A 20,638-nucleotide genomic window follows, 5' to 3' on the forward strand; every position below is an offset into this window, starting at 1 on the left:
TTGTTTATATTCTCACAAAGCACTGCCTGACTTTCTCAAACTAATGTGTATAAACAGACCAGCGCATATTATGCACTGCATGTGTGCTTTGGACTCAGATAATAAGAATAAAAAAGTGCAGGTGCACTGCTGTCTTGGCTATTTTGCTACAGTACAACACCCTGTTGTAATTTGTTGTGCCACCACTTTATCATGTAACTAATTATCACATTTAATGGGATTGTTTTCACTACATTAATTAATGTATCCCCCTGTGAAAAGCACCAACGACCACAGAAATCATGCAGATCCTCATTTTTTATCATGATGTTTAAGCTTATAACAAATTAAGCCATCATTGCTGCTTTTATAGTATGTTGTTTATATAGTACGCTGTTTTTATAGTAGGTTATTCTTCATTTCAGTACACTACACTGGCTGAAATGTGTCTAGATTATCTATGTGCAACTTTATAAATGTCACAGCAATAACTTAATATCTGTTGTGAAATATTATCCCTCTATTACTACCCATGATCCACAGGTTTAAAAGGTTTCCCAGAAAAGGGAATGAGTGGGGCCTGATGAGCTTCAATGACCTAAGCGACCTAAATATATCCCCAGTCTTGGCACAAGCTTGTAATAGCTGCCTTGATTAGCTTAAGAGGCTGAAAAGGAGAAGCACAATCATACTTGGCATTTTCTTCATGCAGAAACAAAACCACCGCTCCCTTTTTCTGTACCCTGTGAGTTACCTCTGTATTGTGGACGAAGGGCACGGTTGTTGGGGCAGTCACGGCCCTGCTTGCTAAAGTTGATATTGGTACGGATGCAGCGTTGAAGCAAAGGCTGGGTGGGCCGGGTGTTGTCGCTCATACTAAGGAATATCTTGTAGGGCTCATTCTGGCTGAGGAGGCGCAGGGAGTGCATCTGTGGGAGACATAAGATCAAATCTTAGTTCAAGAGCAAGCTAAAATGTCCTGAGTTCATCTTCAGCTTCTCTAGTGGCACTATGCTAGTCTATCCACCCATCTGCTGCTTATTTGTAGGTGGTGTGGACAGCTACCTAAGCAGGAACTGCTGCTGCTCCCCAGCAGTCCCATTCTCAATACTTCACCCCAGACCTTAAACTTGGCCATAGAGAAGAGACAAAAGCTTCATTTTCAAAGAGTGTGGAGAATCATCGCTGGTGATAAGAACTAGTATCAGTGAGGAGTTTCAGTGGAAGCAGTGCCCTAGCTCAAAACATTTAAAAGAAAAAAAAGTGTCCCACATGTTGACGTGAAAATGCATACATTTTTTACATCACATTTCAAAAGGACAACCTGCATTTGGGAGAGATCATCAAAAACATAATTCAGAATTAATTCAGAGTATTATTTGTGGAACCCACTAAACCTTGAATGATTTATAGACTGTGATTTCGATCTAGTCAATATATAATTGGAAAAGAAAATCAGTCAGTCAACACCACAGGACTAGAACAACACGAGTGAGCACACATGTAGAACCACACAGGGCTGAGTGGAAGGAGAAACACACTGTTCCATCTTATTCTTTCTATCTTTTTCTGTTTTTCACCTGCCTCCTCCACCACAGTTCTTTTCTCCCTTATTTCCACATCATGCTCTTCTTCTCTACCTCAAGCATTCTGAACTGAGGTCAGAGCTCTAACATAAAGAAAAGAGCATGAGCATGCACAGATTATTTAGTCACAATGGTGAGTGGTGCTTCGTTGACTCATCAACCTTGAGCATTTTAAGTGGCTAGGAGAAAAAATGTAAATATTGTTAAATATTTCATTGATACATATTTGTTTTAATCCAGATTTATGTCAGTATTATTCACATGCATAAATATAACATATAGTATATAGAAAAAACAATTCTAATGCAGACAGTATTTGAAACTGGCAGATTATAGGTGAGAGTTTTTTCTTTTTATTCTTATTGACCTGCTCTCAAAACTTTTTTTAAACACCTTAAAAAAAATCACTTTTTAAACCACAAGTTTTTGTCATTAAGCTGAAGATATGATGAATTTGATACAGTTTTCATGTACCTACATCAAAATAAACCTCAAATATTGCTCAACATATTTAAAAGAATCAGAGGCCAAAAAAATGAAAAGTGCAGAATAACTTTGGTGCAACAAATGACTTGTGAAGCAATCTTGTAGTATTTTTCTGGTGGTTGCAGCTCATTAAATGGTGCAAACACTCAAACCCAGCCACGGGAAGGCCACAAGCCAGTTTATTCCTACTGCTGGTCCCAAAACGGGAATGGGGCGGTTCGCTTCAGGAAGGATCATTCACCCTAAAATCTGTGCACATCATAAAGAATTAAATTCTCGTGCAGATCCGGTGCTGCTGGTCTTCAGGATCACCCTCCAGGGTGATTTGTGGCATAAGGAGAGCAGCAAAAGTGAATCGTGAGACCTGGTATGATGAATGGTTTGGAGACAGTGGTGCCAACAAAAAGACAGACCTGGAGGTGGCTCACAACCAGTGAATGTGACACGTGAGGTAATTTTGCTTTTGTGGGTTTTGTTGCTGTCAGTATTATATATACAGGGTAGGATTATAATGCAGACCAGCCCAAAAAGATTTTTCCCCACACAGAAATAAAATCCTGCATCATAGTTCTGACCAGAGGTGGGACCAAGTCATTGTTTTGCAAGTCTCAAGTCAAGTCTCAAGTAATGTCAGGCAAGTCAGAGTCGAGTCTCAAGTCACTGGTGTAAAAGTCCGAGTAAAGTCACAAGTCTGAAACTTTGAATTTCAAGTCCTTTCGAGTCTTTAAAAAAAAAAAACGAAAAAAAGCATGTTGCAGTTATGCTAAATGTAAATATTAGACCATGTAATTTTTTAATCTGTGTTTTTCTCAACACATGACAAAATAGTGAACTTAGAAAATATACACAAATTGTGAAATTGCACCTCTTTAAAATGCAGCTCAATTAAACCTAGCTCCAAGAATAATTTTCACCGACAGTTCTGAGATAAGCTGCATGTTATTCTTGGATGCGGTTGTAGGACCGGCTTTGAAATCGCATGACAAAAATATCATACATAAATAAATGATATATTTTTTTAAAATATCATTTAAAAAAAAAACTGCATCACCAACGTAGCCTGGACAACATTTGCTAGTTAGATGAAGTCAGCTATCTCATCGTAGCATATTTATATGCATATTTATAATCATACGGTTCTTGGAGTGAGTGCATACACTCATGAAGTTTAGTAACTTCAGGTCACTGCAACAAGCCCAGGTACAGTTTACCGACGGATGGGTACAGGACCTTGAAATGCACCGTGTAGAAAGTAAAGACCATCGTACGTATCATAAGTTTACCAGTCTCACAAATCGTCTTCATAAATACACATTCGTTAACCGTTTATTAATAGGACCTTTGAGCTCAACGGTAATTAATTAGTAGTGGAAATAATTTCTGGTAGCATCACAGAAATGTAGCAGTGACAATAATACTGTATGCTGTAATCGTACTGGGCAATTAGTGATACAAAAAACCTGTTTTATCCTGTGAATAAAAGTATATGTTTTTGTCAATGTACCATAATAACAGAAGCGAAACGCAATATTGTGTCAGGACAATTCACTATTTATGCACAATAAACAAAGGAGCATAGCGCGACCATTTCTGTTCAGCGCCAGACTTGCTTGTAACCTATATCACCAATTATGTTATGAAAATGACGTATTAACTACAACAGCAGACTGACCTTTGTGTAAATGCTTGGAGCAGACTAACCTGTGAGCTGGAGTGTTCTGGGATGTTATATTTGATCTTTGAATGGCTGCAATCCAGTCGCCTCTTTGTTACTTCGGAAACATGGCTCGAACAATTTCTCTTCAACGACGTAATCCGATAACAACCGATCTCTTTACCCGTCGGCTTCCCGTGGCTGTCATGCGACCGGCTATTGCAGTTAATAATACAACAGCTTCTTGACATTTTTGTGTTTCTTTTTATCGCTGTGTGACTGTTTTAATTGAAAGCCTGCGTGCGCTAGTACCTCTTGCCACGAGTTCCCAGAATCCTTTGCGGTTCTACCCGTGAATGACGTCACATTTTCAATCTCTATATAATATGCATGTTAAATTTTATATTTGGGGTAAAATATCAAGTCTTTTCAAGTAAACCGGTTCAAGTCCAATTCAAGTCCCAAGTCATTGGTGTAAAAGTCCAAGTCAAGTCACAAGTCTTACAACATTTTTTCAAGTCAAGTCTAAAGTCATAAAATTAATGACTCGAGTCTGACTCGAGTCCAAGTCATGTGACTCGAGTCCACACCTCTGGTTCTGACTGCATGACTTTTATGAAACCATCACTGGAAATGGTATGGTTATAAAGAAAGGGGATGTTATGTGTGTGTGTGTCAAAATGAGTCAGGTCTAGCAACAAAAAGCAAGCTTTAATTACGCTGCTAAGAAAAGCCCGAAAGGCTGGCCCAAAAAAACAGGAAACCAAGAATAAAAGGAGGGCAAACTGATGGAGACACAAAATGGCACAAAGCGCTGATTGAACACAGAGATGAATAGATGAACACATCTGCAAAAGCAAACCGCACCAAGGGGGACGAACCAGCACAGGTGTGAAAACACCCTAAGTGTTAGCGTGTCACCTTTTTCTCCTCTCACTGTCGTTCCTTTTCCTGTTTAAGCCAACTTTTCCACAAATCAGCATTCTACCTACGCTAAACATCACTGCCATCAGACTACATGTGGAAAGAAAGGATGCTTCTGTACCCTTGTCAGTTCCAGCAATCCCGCCTCTCTGTGGTTGCCTATGCAGGACAATCAATCCCACATAACACATTAGCCAAATCTCCCATAGGTGTTCACTTTCCTAATCACCCTGGAAAAGACCACATGAAAACAAAGCGATCACACAGAACAGCTTGGATCTGCAGTGAGCCTTCCCTCTCATGAAAAGACTACAGCAAAGGGTTCCCAGCCAAAGTGATTTCTTCAGTGTAGAGCTCAATGGTTCAAATCTTTCTGTTCATGCTTTAATTTTTCACCAGCCTTTTAATGATCAAATTATACATTTAGTGTTTATACTGTTTGTATCATTCCCTTGAATCGTATGTTGTTGATATTTTAATCTGAGGCCTACTATTCAATTCAATTCAATTTAATTCAATGTAATTCAGTCCAATTCAGTTGTATTTATATAGCCCCAAATCACAACAACAGTCGACTCACGGCGCTTTATATTTCAAGGTAGATCCTGCAATAATACATACAGAGAAAACCCAAGAATCATATGACCCTCTATGAGCAAGCACTTTGGCGACAGTGGGAAGGAAAAAATCCCTTTTAACAGGAAGAAACCTTCAGCAGAACCAGGCTCAGGGAGGGGCGGAGCCATCTGCTGCAACCGGTTGTGGTGGGTTGTGGTTGGGAGCTGTTACTAAGGTAACAGTGTTGGCTGTGGCACAAAGGTTATTGTTCATGTACTTTTCCACTTCAGTTGTTATTTAGATTTTTTTTTGCATACTTCTATGATAATTCTGGTAAAGAATTATCAAAAGGATTTCATAATTTCATTCAAGTGGCAGTGCCACTGTCAAAACCACTGGCTTCATCTCTAATTGTTTAAATATGCTATTTGAATGATCAATTATTAGAATTCATATTTTTGCTGATCTCTCTCAACTTTTTACTCAACAAATTTGGACTTGTCACATTGTCTTTCCCTTTGAGGAGCACTCACTTTGTTTTTTCACTGTCATGGCTCACTGGGTCACCTAATTAAACGGAGCCGTCGTTAATACAGCTCATCACTGGACCCACTTCAGTTTGCCTACCAGCCTGGCATTGGAGCGGATGATGCCGTCATTCACCTCCTACATCGTTCCCTCGCTCACCTGGAGACCGCTGGAAGCACTGTGAGAATCATGTTCTTTGATTTCTCCAGTGCCTTCAACACCATTCTTCCCTCGGTTCTAAAGGACAAGCTGGTGAACTCTGGAGTGGACCATCACCTCACTACCTGGATCCTGGACTACCTCACCGACCGACCACAGTATGTGAGGACTCAGGGCTGTGTGTCGGACAGGGTCGTCTGCAGTACGGGGGCCCCACAGGGAATGGTTCTGGCTCCGTTCCTCTTCACCATCTACACTGCAGACTTCTCCCACAATTCCACCCAGTGCTTCCTGCAGAAGTTCTCTGATGACTCTGCAATAGTCGGCCTCATCACTGATGGGGACGACAAGGAGTACAGAGGTCTGACCCAAGACTTTGTGGACTGGTGCCAGCTGAACTACCTCCAGATCAACGCCAGTAAAACCAAGGAACTGGTGGTAGACTTCCGCAGGCACAAGCATTCTCCACTGCAACCACTGAACATCCAAGGTATGGACATTGAGGCTGTGGACAGCTACAGGTACCTTGGTGTTCATCTGAACAATAGACTGGACTGGACTCATAACTCAGACGCCCTCTACAGGAAAGGGCAGAGCAGGCTGTACCTGCTGCGGAGACTCAGGTCGTTTGGAGTGGAGGGCCCACTCCTGAAGAAATTCTATGACTCTGTTGTGGCTTCTGCTATCTTTTATGGTGTGGTCTGCTGGGGCGGCAGCATCTCTGCTGGGGACAGGAAGAGACTGAACAGGGTGATCCGAAGGGCCAGCTCTGTTCTAGGATGCCCTCTGGACCCAGTGGAGGTGGTGAGTGACAGGAGAACGGCGGCTAAGCTGTCATCCCTGTTGGACAACATCTCCCACCCCATGCAGCAGACTGTGACAGCACTGAGCAGCTCCTTCAGTGGGAGACTGCGGCACCCACGGTGTGGGACGGAGAGATTTCGCAGGTCTTTCCTCCCCACTGCTGTCAGACTCCATAATAAAGACTTTAACTGATCAAGCACACACATCCATACATATGCAATAATACTAAGTGCAATAATCCTTTCTGTCATCGTTGTATTTTTACTCAGTTGTATATAGTATTTTATTTTATTCTATTCTGTACAGTTGTGTACTGTATTTATTCTTATTGTATTCTAATTTTTGCCTCATAACTTTTGCACTGTCCACTTCCTGCTGTGACAAAACAAATTTCCCACGTGTGGGACTAATAAAGGTTATCTTATCTTATCTTATCTTATCTTTCTCTATTGTGTCAAATCAAAACGTCCACTATATTACTAATATGCCTGTTAATCATACAAGAAACACAATCTTCTAGTAGTTGAAGAGCATGAACAATTTTAACAACTGTTCAATAATAAGATTTTGGCTCCTTTAACTCGATGATATTTTTAATACTACCTTAAAATACTTTTTGATACTTACTTTGTATACTTTAAATTTTAATTTCACAAATTGGTGTAAAGTAATTAGTTCATTACAGTTTTGCACATACTGATGATTAACAATCTTTGTCCCCAAAGGAGTGGTTGTGTTAAAAAGCCCCCAAACTACAGTTTTGCAGGCAGTGCTAAACTACAAAACAAAATGGTCTCAGAGACACTGGATGGGTTCAGATGAAGACTATTATAACAAACTCGGCATCCATGAGACAAATCCAGCGTTTTGTAAATTTTAATCCAGCCGCATGTCAGTTTTGGTCCGCTTGGTTGTTACAGCAGTGTGCACGGTGACTGCTCAGCTACTCTTAATATGTTTTTAATGATATTTCCTACACCACCACTAAGTTGTCATGTTCAGGCGTGTGAAACATTCGATTTAAGACCCATAGAGATATGTGAAACGAAAAACTTAAAGATTCATTATTATGCTTTACCATCGATGTGTATTTGTTTTTTCCAACCAAATCACTGTCAGTAGTTGTTATGTTGGGCAGACGAATGAGGTTGTTATACACTGTCTGTATGTGAGAGCCTACTTGTAAAACTGTAATCAGGATGCATTATTAAATGTGTGATTCACATTTTCTACTGTGGGCCTTAATGAAACTGAGCGCGAGAGGCATGATGTGGAAAGATGGATGAGTGGAGAGCGAAGATGGATGGACAGGGGGGGGTAAAAATGCATAAGAGAAAAAAAAGGAGAAGATATTGGAGAGAGGGAAAAGAAAAAGCAAGTGAAAATAAAGATAAAAGACAGAGAGATTAAAAGTGGATGACAGGTAAGTGAGAAGACAAGACAGGTGAATGAGAACAGGGGGAATGCAGTCAGAATAAATGGCACATAGTGTGTGGGATTTCACTGATGCATGCAGGCGCTTGCTGTGCTGGACTGTAATGTGCTGCACTCTGACACAGAGCTTCTTGGTCTACAGATTGCATATTTGATTTGATCTATAGTATAAAGCAACTATTCTGACCAAGCAGAAAAGGTCAAGGTATTTAATTCATATAGTTTGACCCTTTTGTAAGGTAGATCCTGCAATAATACATACAGAGAAAAACCCAACAATCTGATGACCCCCTATGAGCAAGCACTTTGGCGACAGTGAGAAGGAAAAACTCCCTTTTAACAGGAAGAAACCTCCAGCAGAACCAGGCTCAGGGAGGGGCGGGGCCATCTGCTGCGACCGGTTGGGGTGGGAGAAGGAGGACAGGATAAAGGTATGCTGTGGAAGAGAGACAGAGATTAATTTTTTTACCATTTTCTTTCTCAGCATAGTTTCTTTTTGGGATGTGGTGCTTGTGGTGATACGTGTCACTTTCCAGGGGCCTTAGCCATTATTTGCTTTTATATTAACTAGAATAGCATAGGGCATCCTGGATTCTGCATTGACAAACATCTTGTAGGACAAGTTCATTTTGCAATATATCTCATCCCTGGTTTATCTTGCATTGATGTCTCTGTAACAAAACTGATTTTTTTCTTCTTTTATTATCTGATCAAGAGCAGACGTGGTTGAAAAAGTACTGCTACAGTGAAGCAATGAATAGAAGAATTGGAGTTGTGCAGCTGTTGATTTCATTGCGTACGGACCTTGTGGACATGAAGTCATGGTGTTTTTTTCCGTTACATTGTGTTTACAGCTCTAGTTAGTTTTTGAAGGTTTTACTCTGTTTTTAAACAAAAGGATTTTCAATGACTTGAGGACCTTGTAAAAAAAAACCAGCACAGTTGAATCGAGCTTTTATTTTAGACCATAAGATAAAGAAAGTGGATTTGTTTGTTTTCTGTCATTTCATTACGTTACTGTTACAACAGCCTGCTTTATCTAAACCACTTAGGGAAAAACAGACGGTTTGAAAATTGCAGGTTATGAAGGTGTAATTTGCAGTTGAGGCATGTTTGTACCCCATGCCAGCAAGAAAATTAGAAATCAAGTTTCTTCCCCGATCAACACAATACAAGTCATTTTTTTCCGCCAGACGCCAGATACCTGTGCTACACTTTCATACCTGCATCTGTGTCACGTAGACTGGCTTGTTGATGAGTATCCACGTGGATGTCTCATAGCAGGGAGGAATGGTGATGGAGCCCTCGTAGGTGATATAACGTGTGGTGTCGGGGTAGAGGTCAGCTATGTTCAGACCCATCAATAAGAAGGCATCGTCTAGAGAAAAGAGAAAAATGGCAGGGGGAGCCCGTTAGGCTGTGTGTGCAAGTTCGCTTATGTTCTAACCTATTAACAGAGACACCAGTCAAATGAAAAACAGAAAAATGTGCGTCTTTTAGTGCATTCATCACATTATCACAGTTAAATTAGAACTTTAAAAATACAAGTGCTGACGAGATGCATCTTTACATTTTAATATAAAGACTCATGCTTTTCCAGTTGCATATGTCTATACCAAAACTCCACTATTTTGAATGTGCAAGTGCTCTGAGTACCCAGGTGGTGTATTCATAGCACTCAAAATGCTAAGTGCACACTTGTGTTGGCCATGTAATAGAAAGAGAAGGACCAACAAACAACTTCACCCGGCAGAAGGAGGCTATATGTCAACCTAACATCTGCACATTTTTAGCAGGTATTGTTGGTACAAATAATGTGCTGAGGCATATTTTATGCACGTTAAATTATCAGCTTCACTGTGTGCTCAGAGGCACTATAACTCACAAATCTCATATTATATAATAGCAAGTATGATAATCATGGTCCAACATTGCAAACCTAAGTATGCGGTACTACATGAAAGTGAATCAGCAGAAGTATCCATACTCAGACTCCTGGTGTAACGTTGGAATAAAGTAAGGGTTAGGGTTGGGTAAGAAATGGTTAGGGTAACTCCTCACTACATCATTAAACCCTCACTGAATTTATTAGACACAATAAATAAAGTGTTGACTGGCAAACATGGCCTACAATTGGAGGGTTGCCGCATGGCCGACACTTTTTGGGCAGTTCCTCCTACAGCCGGCCAATCTCCAGCAACTGTGTGGTGCTATCATGTCAATATGGATCATACGTTTGAGGGATATTTCCAGCAACGCAATGAACCACATAAAAGGGAATCAAACCCAGCATTGGCAAGATCTAACTAATAAAGAAGCTGGTGAGTGTAAGTCCGTGTAAAACCTTTCTGAAGTGACTGATCCACGATTTCTCTGCTTGCATAGGGTTATTTCAGGACCATTATTAGGTTTTAAAAGAAGTAAAGCAATTGCTGGTCTTTTCTTTCTGAGTTACCTTCAAAGGTTTGTTTTAAAGTATTAGGGTTAGGGTTAAATGAGAATAAGGTTTGGTTTAGGTTATGGACTTTGATGTTAATAGCCAGGGTGGGTAAAAAGCTCAGGAATGCATTTATCAAAGGTTAGGATCGTGGTGTGAATGTACAGCTCAGATCTATCACATGGCCAGATTACCATGCAACTTCTAAATTTTGGAATAGCCTTTCTAAGACCATCAGATTGGCTGAATCGATACTCATACTGTTTCCTTTTCCTTCATTTGCTCAGTTTTTGGGGAGGTCTATGACACCATGTCTGCATCCTGAGACATGTACATGTTTGTTTTTGTCCAAATAACAAAGCGCTTAGTAACTGTGCTTTTTATGAAGTGCTATTCAAATATAGTTGCTGTTCTTATTATCAGTTACATTAGTCACATCTAATTTAAGAACTCACTGCTGGTTCCCACAGGTAGTCCTCAACATTAACTTGAATTGGATCTTGGTTTAGATTAGTATAGCCTAAGTTTACGGAGAATAAGGATAAGCATATGGATGTCTTGTGGTTAGTCTGTGTGGTTGTTATGTAGCTCTGCTATGTTTAGCCTCATTAACAGGAAGAGAGTTCATCAGAGGACTGTACATCTTCACAGCAGAGGCTGGAAAGCAGATTGTGGGCAATATAGCACTGATTCATATGTAATTAATGAAGCTTTCTTTCTGAAGACAGATTTAACTATCAGGGAGCATTGTTATGTAAAACAAGATGTAGACTGATTTTGTAGTGTCAGAATGAACTGTTGTGTAGCAGCTTTAGAGGTTCAAGACAGACTCCTAAGTCCGTCGTGGTGTATTCAGACCAAACAGTAGTGAAGCTTTGCTTCATGTTACTTTCATGAATATAATTAGTGAACTGTTTCCAGACCGTTTCACTTTCACCCAGGACAATGAAAGAACAATTACCTTTACTTACTCCGACCAATAGCTGGAATAAAGAATGGAGTAAGAGGCTAAACTGAAGTTGAAGCATTTTCAAAATGTACCTCTAGAGTGCAGTGAAAAAGTATTCGCCTTCATCACTTTTTGTATATTTACTTAAATGTTTCAGATCACTGTAATGTAAAATGTAAGTATTAGACAAAGATAAATACAAAATGCAGTATTTAAATGTTTATTACATTTATTCAGAGAAAGAAGTCCAAACCTACCACCTGTTAAATCATTCACAAACTGTGAATAACCTCTTTTTTTTGGAAAACTAAGTTCAAATTCAATAGCCACAGCCAAGAGTTATTGTCAAAAGACCTGATGAATCAAGAAATCACTTACACTGAATTTGTCTATCAAAGTGAAGAAAGTTAAAAGACTAAAAAGTAAAACATATTATGCCACAATCTAAAGAAACTGCAGAGAAACAAAGTCATTTGCTGTTTATCTACATATATGTACAAATGTACAAACTGCAATGTAGACTGTGCTCTGCAAAAAGTCCTCAGACGTAAACTTCAAATCCAAGATCTACTTGCAAAAGAAGCTGTCATGATCCTGGGTCTTTTGACCTAGCGTTTTTAGTTTGAGTTTATTTTGTTCATTAGGTTATCTAAGTTCATTTGGTTATTAGACTCCTTGTGTTTTCTTCCCCTGTATTTAAGTTTCCCCTCACCCTTCGTGTTTCATGCTGCGTGTCTTATGTTATCAAGTTTGTATTATCATGTCTGTCTCATGTTTCCTGTTTTATTTTGAAGGAGTCGTGTGTTCTTTGTTCATTGTATTTAGTTTCACTTCCCTTGTCCTGTCATTAGGCTCATGTCAGTCAGCTGTTCCTCCATGTGTTCCCACTTCCCCTAATCACCTCCTGTGTATTTAAGTCCTCTGTTTTCAGTGTGTGATTGTCAGGTCGTCTGTTGTCCACACCATGTTTCCCATGCTTCCTAGTTCCTTGTCTAGGTTTTTCTTATTGTTTGTTTAGATTTCCCAGTTTAGGTTTGTGTTAATTTTGCTTCAGTTTGCCTTGCCCTTTGTTTGTACCTTTTTTACCAGCCATATTAAACGGCTTGTTTTTTGTTAACATTCAAGTTCTGTTCCCTGTTCCTTGGAGTCTGCATTTTGGGTCCTTTTTTCAATTCATACAGTCTGCCCTCGCCAGACTGTGACAGAAGCAAAAGTCCTAACCACTACATCATTGTGCCACTTGTTAACACTCTGCTCAAAAACTTTGCATTGGTCTGAACACAGCATAAGATTTGGTGCAAGTAGAATGCTGATGACCTAAAATAAAGTGAGGCCCTATGTTTCTGTATATATGGTTATATAGAGATGAAAATTCAAGAAGCAAACATCATAGAAGGTTATATATAGTACACATAAAGTTTTCAAGATTTTATTTAGTCCAAGAACCAGAGGTTTGTAAATGTTCTGAACTGAATTAGCTCATCTAAAGACAAAAAGAATAAGTGTGTATATGTGTGTGTCAGGTAAAGACTGTGCATCTTACGTTTGTAGTTAATTCTGGTGATGGTGTCTCTATTGAGCATACGGTTGAGGAAGGCGTTGGAATTTTCAGAGAGCTGAAAAGGAGAATCACAGACAATCACAAACACATAATGCTATAAAACATGTAGCAAATGCAAGTTTTTTTTCTTCCATGCACTCTGACTATTTCATTTAGATAATGACAATAAATAATCCACAACTGAGAGGTTTTAAAGCCGTATGTTAGAGAGTACATGGTAAAAGCTCTTCTGCAAGTTTAATTCAATACAGTGTTATACATACATAGATACATACAGAGGGATATAGATGATAGTCTGATTCTCTGACCGAATGCTCAGTGTCAGGATAAAAGCTCACAGTCATAAATTGTTCTTCGGATTTGGCCAAGATTCAAGAGCAATTACACTCAACACCATTAAATCAAAACAGCCATCTTTCACCTCTGTGATGTCACTGGAAAAGAAGTGGATGAAGATGCAAAGAAACACTCTTGGTTGTTTTGTTTTTTCAGAACTTCATGATGCATCCCATCAGATTGTGTCAGGTATAAAATACTACATATGACAAACTAATTTGTCGTTATGACAGAAGCTGCAAACCAAGTGGTTAGCTAGCACAGAATAAAACAAAAAGGAAAGTTGAAAGCAGATTTCAACTGAGGAGTCAGACACTCAGTGAGTTGCCATGTTTAAGCCTGTGAAAGAAGCTGGAACAGACTTGCATAAATGTGTGCAACAACAAAATTAAAGATTTATTACTTTGCTTTTACATCAGGACACATCTCGTGTTATTATGTGCACCGTACTGGTAGGAGCTGTCAGGCTGTTGTGAGCCAGCTGAATGGAATGCATCTTGTAGAACTGCAGTCAGAATACATTATTCTGCATGACTAATGTTATAAAGACTAATACGCCTGTTCTGTGGACTAGTTATGAGGGCTATATTTGGATCAAACTCTGAAAGGGCTATATAACACACACACACACACACACACACACACACACACACACACACACACACACACACACACACACACACACACACACACACACACACACACACACTCTTTCAATTAAGTTAAAGCATGTCAATAAACTCTATACTGTATATCTGGCTCTTAATGAGATTCTCTCTGTGTGGCCCTTAGTGAAACTGAGTTTATCACCCCTGCACTACACCTCTGTATTCTGGCTGTTTTTTGTATGAGTCTTGGGGTGTCTGAGACCAGCATTAATTGCTTTTTTACTCTATTGCCCTGTATTCCCAGAAGAACAAGCAGACCTTTATGAAGATGGAAACCACAGCAATTCCATGAGGGCTCTTAGCTGCCTCGCTGTAGTTGGCATACAGATCTTGATTATAATGGATCAGCTGGACCTGAAAGGAAAAAACAAATTTACAGCAATTTATAGAATATTTCTAGCAAAGATGCAGCTTTTACAACTTAAATTTCACCATAATACAAAAAAAACAAAACTTTTTTGCATACTTTCCTTTTTTGACGAAGGTGCTTGACTGACTGAAGGAAGGGAAAAGAATTCTGAGGTGTGTAGCATTAGCAACAGCCTTCTAACATGTATGTTTTGGAAAACTTCTAATTTGACAGAGGACATGGATGACTGAGAACCTTCACAGACGTACTGACAGAGGACGTTAAAGTATAATGATCATGCCACTAGTCTTCAAAAGTCAGGGCTATCTAGTCATAGTCAATTTTCACAAACTTTTAAATGCAGGTATAACAAGGAAGAAACAAACACAAAAAAAAAAAGAGGGAAAGCGCTGTGCAATAAATTAAGCAGACATATTTATTTCCTAAAACAAAAGAGGTATATCTATCAAGGTCTCCTGGGAGCAGAGTGAAAAATGAGAAGCAAAGAATGCGTCATAACATTTATTTAATTTTATTAGGAAAATAGCATATCCAAACTACAACTTACAGTATACATTGTGATTTTACTAAAGTTTCAAAGCTTGCTGGAGAATTTTTGAGTTAGTGTTTTTCTGATAACGAGGCAGCTTGCTAACCTGGTTTGCAAGACGCTAAAAACCAACAGAGTTTCAACAAAGATTCTATTATTAAAAAATAATAATTTAAAAATGACAGCAATGCCCATGTTTTATGCAATCTATGCTTCCTTTCCTTTTTAATTCCAGTTTTGATGTAATTCCTCAACAGGCTCTTGGGTTGGTCCAAATGTCTGAAAAAACTACAAAGAAAGGCTTCTGGCCTTCTTCGCCACCAGAACGATGGGGCTACACCAGGCGCTGTGCGACTCTTCTATTACTCCCATCCTCAGCATTTCCGCCAATTCCCTCTGCACGATTTTTCGCTTGTGCTCCGGGAGCCTGTAGGGCCGTGAACGCACCGTCACGCCAGGCTGCGTCACGAAATGGTGCTCGATGAGGGACGTCCGGCCGGGCAGGGGGGAGAACACGTCCGCAAAACGCTGTTGCAACGCGACAACATCCGCTCTCTGGGCCTGTGTGAGATGGTCATCACAAGGGAGGGAGGCGGGGATGATGGAATTTGGCACCTCAGGCCCCAACTCATCTCTCTCCTTCACCAAGCTCACCAGAGAAGCGGTTTCAACCTCTCGCCACAGTTTGAGGAGATTGAGGTGATAAATCTGCGTGGCCCCTCCCCTGTCCGACCGAGCGACCTCATAGTCCACGTCCCCGACTCGCCGTGTGACCACAAAGGGTCCTTGCCCCTTGGCGAGCAACTTCGAGCTGGAAGTAGGGAGTAACACAAGCACTTTATCTCCCGGTGAAAATTGCCTGAGCCTAGCCCCTCTGTCATACAGGCGTTGCTGACGCTGCTGAGCCTGGAGCAAATTCTCCCGTGACAACCTCCCCAAAGTGTGGAGTTTTGCTCTCAGGTCCAACACGTACTGAATCTCATTTTTGGCGGGGCTCGGACCGTCCTCCCAGCTTTCTTTAATCAGGTCGAGCACCCCACGTGGCCTCCTGCCGAACAGCAGTTCAAAGGGAGAAAATCCCGTGGAGGCCTGGGGCACCTCCCGCACTGCGAATAACAGAGGGTCTAGCCAGTGATCCCAATTGCGTTCATCCTCGTTAATGAACTTCCGAATCATGGACTTTAAAGTCTTATTCAGCCGCTCCACCAGCCCGTCAGTCTGAGGGTGGTAGACGCTGGTCCGAATAGATTTAATGCCCAGTAATTCGTACAGTTCCCGCAGTGTACGAGACATAAACGACGTGCCCTGGTCAGTCAGTATCTCTTTCGGGATTCCGACTCGGGAGATGACCTGAAACAGTGCCTGCGCCACACTCTTTGCAGAGATGGTGCGCAGCGGAACTGCTTCCGGGTACCGCGTTGCGTAATCCACCAGGACTAACACAAAGCGGTAGCCGCGTGCACTCCGGTGAAACGGCCCGATGAGGTCCATGCCGATGCGCTCAAACGGGACCTCAATGAGGGGGAGAGGGCGCAGCGGCGCCTTCGGTATGGCCGGCTGGTTAACAAGTTGGCAGTCCGGGCAAGACGCGCACCAGCGGCGCACATCCGCTCGGATGCCCGGCCAATAAAATCGGGCCGTTATTCGCTCCAGAGTTTTCTCATAGCCCATATGCCCTGCCATGGGGTTATAGTGGGCCGCCTGGAAAAGCGTTTCCCGGCGGCCCTGCGGCACCAACAACTGGGTGTGTGTTTCCTCTGAGTGTCACGACTCACTCGATATAATCGGTCGTTTAATAAGACGAAACGCAGGTAGGTCTGCGCGGCCTCAGGGCGCACCACGTGACCATCAATAGCCATCACTTGGTCAAAGGCTGAGCGTAGGGTGTCGTCACGAGACTGCTCCAGTGGGAAATCACCCATGGGGGACACTTCCGGGGCCGGCGGGACGTCCCGTGAGGGACCCGCCAGCTCCTCCCCCCCGGAGTCGGTGTCGGACGACCCCGCGTCACCGCTGAATGCCGCGCACACGCTACACCCCGCTTCCGGTCGTGATCGCACCCCCGCGTACTGCCCCAGTAGCTGATGAAACCCCGGCCAATTGGTACCCAGAATCAGGGGGTGCGACAGGCGCGGGCTAACCGCCGCCGTTACTCTATGTGTTTTGCCCTTATATTTTAACAGCAGCGGCACAATGGGATACCTGTGAACATCACCATGCACACACCTCACCTCCACCCATTCTGCCTCCAGCAATGCCCCGGGGCGAACCAAGCTTTGGTGTACGAGGGTCTGCGTGCAGCCCGTGTCCACCAACGCCTGGCGTATACCCCCTCGAGTCCTTACCGGAATACTGTATGTCCCTCCTGGACCGGGGGAGGGTGCTGGGGCGCCAGCAACGCGAAACACCTGCCCCACTTCCATAAGCGGACAATCCCTCCTCAGGTGCCCCGGCTGCCCGCACTTCCAACACTCCGGCCCCGGCGTCTGTGCGGCCCTCCGTGGCTCGGGGGCGGCTCCACTTGGCTCGGCTACCCTGGACGGCACCAACGCCGCGAAAGGGTTAGTGGGGCTCAGCGCCGGCAGCCGCTCTGCCTGCCCTGGTGCCGGCACACGGCGTCTCGGGGCCGGCACTGGGGCCTGTTTGTTCGGCCTCCGTCCGGCGTCCCCGGGTTCCCCTGCTCCAGCGGCAAGGTGGTCTTCCGCTAGCGTCACCGCTACCTCCAGGCTTGCGGGCCGGTGGCACCGGACCCATCTCGCCGTCTCCGCTGGCAATCCCTCCGTGAACTGCTCCAGCACCACCTTGTCCACCAGCTTCGTCTCGCCCTCCGATGCTCCCAGTTGCAGCCAGCGCACCGCCGCGTCGCGCAGCTGCCGGGCCCAGGCGAATGGTCGGTCCGTTGTAGCCAGCCGACAGGCCCGGAACCGCCGGCGATGGTCTTCGGCGGTGAGCCCCAGCCTGTCCACCACCGCCCGGCTCACATCCGGGAAGCTGCTCCTCGACGCCGGAGGCAGACTCAGGGCCGCTGTTTGTGCCTCCCCAGACAGCAGGGGGAGCAGCCGCGGAGCCCACTCCTCCCGCGGCCATTGGCAAGCCTCCGCCGTGGCACGGAAGGTCTCCAAAAAAACTTGTGGGTCGTCCCCGTCCCCCATCCGGGGCACCGACACCGACAGCGGCGAGGGCTTCGGCGTGGCAGCGGCCCCGACCAGCCGTTCCAGAACTTGCGTCTGTCGGTCCGTCTGCTCCCGCAGCGCGGCCAGGTGGGCACGCTGGTCGGCCGCCTGATCCCGGCTCATCGTCGCCATCTCCGCCAGCATCTGCGCCAGCATCTGCGCCAAGAATTGCAGAGGCTGGGCGGGTGGCGTGGCCTGTGGGTCGGACATTTCCCCACCGGCACTTTCCTGGGTTTCGGCACCACTTGTGGAGTACACCAAGCACAGACACACGCACACACAGGCAGGTATAGCCAACTTCCACATTTATTGATATATTTGTATTTTGACAGCTGACTCAGTCGCACCGTCTGACAGCTCGAGCCCAGCTGATCTCCCTTGGCCGCTCCTCCTCGTCTCACTATAAACACAGCGGAGCAGACCATCATCAGTCCATAAACAATATCAGCTGTTCTTACCGGCCTCGCAGCGCCGCCCCGTTGAGCCTTCCGCTCCACTCCTCCCCTGCAGCTGCGCCCGGGGCCACGCCTCCGCCACAATGTGTAAACACTAACTCTCCAAAAGTTGATTCTGTTCATCTGAGCGTAGCGTTTTCAGTGGGAGAAACGTTTCATCACTCATCCAAGTGACTTCTTCAGTCTCAGCTGACTGCAGGTTTCCCCAATCCTATAAACAGAACATCACATCAAGAAGGCCCTGAGTAAATGTGGTTATCCCAGCTGGACTTTTGTCAAAGCTGGGAAGGCGCCAAAAGAAAGCTCCAGTCGATCCAAGAGAGAAGGAAAACCGCTGACTATGCAAAAACCTGTAGTGATCCTGTATGTGTCAGGAGTATCGGAGCAGTTGAGACGCTTTTTTTCTAAACACCGGGTCTCTGTGGCTTTTAAACCCCAAAACACGCTGCGCCAAAAATTGGTCCACCTCAAGGATCGGGTGCCCCGACACAAACAGAGTAACATAGTGTACGCTGTTAAGTGCCAGGAGGATTGCCAGGATTTATACATCGGGGTACCAAACAACCTCTGGCGAAGCGGGTGGCACAACACAGAAGAGCTACCTCGTCAGGCCAGGACTCTGCAGTCTATTTACACCTACAGGCCAGTGGACACTCTTTCAAGGATGAGGATGTAACATCCTGGACAGGGAGGAACGCTGGTTTGAGTGCGGAGTCAAGGAGGCCATTTACGTGAAAAAGGAAAGACCATCTCTGAATCGAGGAGGGGGCCTAAGGGTACATCTGTCACCATCTTACAATGCTGTGATTGCAGCCATTCCCCAACTCTCTGTGAATGGTACTCATGGCCATTGATCAGTGGGCTTTGATCAGTGGGTTTTGGTCAGTGGTTGTTGATCAGTGGTCATGAGAATTTGCATAATTAAGATTAAGGAACTGACCTCACAGCCCATTGTTCCTTCAGTGGGCTGGTTTCAGTCATTATGCAAATGTACTGTTTATAAGATTGAAACCTGCAGTCAGCTGAGACTGAAGACGTCACTTGGATGAGTGATGAAACGTTTCTCCCACTGAAAGCGCTATGTCCAGATGAACAGAATCAACTTTTGGAGATTTACTTACCTGGATGATTGAGAATGCATCAAGATGTAAACACTAACACACTAGTGGTTGAGTTCAGTTTAATTTTTTAGTTTTTCTGCTTATAGAAACATCTGATAGCGTTACCTGTGTGTCGTACAATAAGATAGCTATAGAACAACCCTGCATCTAAGAGGTGTGATAACATCACTTTTAATGGAAACTCATGCAAACTTCAAAGTGTAAATTACAAAGATGCAAGTCGACTGCATACAGGCCTACAATCTTATATTCTTTATTTATAGGCATATTTCACTAAAGCAGTATATTTACATTTTACAGCATTTACACAAGTACTAGGAGAAAACACAAAGAACATATGTTTAACAAGTTGACAGGTGCAAAGTGCGACAGGCAGACAGGAGAGACATGTTCTGCATTATCACTGAGACACATGATCCCTTTAATAAGGAAACAATACAATAAAGGGATAGTAGTCTGAATTCTAGACTGAAACTGCAAAATCAGTTAAACAATCCTATCAGTTATAGCTTTTATAGTTCATATAACAGTAGGCACACCTGGACATTGGCTTCAGGCAGACCAGGTGTCATCTGTAGAGCCCACTTTGCAGCATCAGTGTCTTAGAGATTTCCAGAGTTGGAAGCTGCCATAAGCTATCCTCACCTCGGAAAATGTCCAAAGCCACAGTGAGTGGTTTTATCAGCAATGTTAGTAAAGGAACCAATACACATTGATGGAGTCAACGGCTAGTCGGCTACAGAGATTGTTCAAAGCTTGCGTGGGAATGTCTGTAACGTAGGATGGGGCATCATGACATCTGATTTCCATCTCGTTGTTGTCGGCACAGTGAGTTTTTATCCAGTCCAAAGGCCAGAGTATTTTCCTGTTGCACTTCTGTACACTGATATGGACTCTGATATGTGTTTGCTGTAAGCCATTTGTCAA

General features: G+C 43.4%; 1 protein-coding gene across 1 annotated transcript in view; it reads right to left on the reverse strand.

The window, feature by feature from the left end:
* Window positions 1-638: 638 nt before the first annotated feature.
* The window catches only part of LOC146633117 (carbonic anhydrase-related protein 10-like), a 132,896-nt gene continuing 112,896 nt past the window's right edge, over window positions 639-20,638 (reverse strand). Inside the window, exons 5-9 of the mRNA XM_085352914.1 lie at window positions 14,322-14,417; window positions 13,042-13,114; window positions 9,336-9,490; window positions 734-908; window positions 639-646 (exon numbers count right to left, since the gene is read on the reverse strand). Coding sequence (XP_085209040.1) covers window positions 639-646; window positions 734-908; window positions 9,336-9,490; window positions 13,042-13,114; window positions 14,322-14,417 — 507 coding nt within the window. The remainder of the gene's footprint in view (window positions 647-733; window positions 909-9,335; window positions 9,491-13,041; window positions 13,115-14,321; window positions 14,418-20,638) is intronic.

Source organism: Diplotaxodon limnothrissa, linkage group LG4 (genome assembly GCF_057381915.1).
Source record: "Diplotaxodon limnothrissa isolate DT_005_m linkage group LG4, D_limnothrissa_male_GT1.1, whole genome shotgun sequence".
NCBI classification, from domain to species: domain Eukaryota; kingdom Metazoa; phylum Chordata; class Actinopteri; order Cichliformes; family Cichlidae; genus Diplotaxodon; species Diplotaxodon limnothrissa.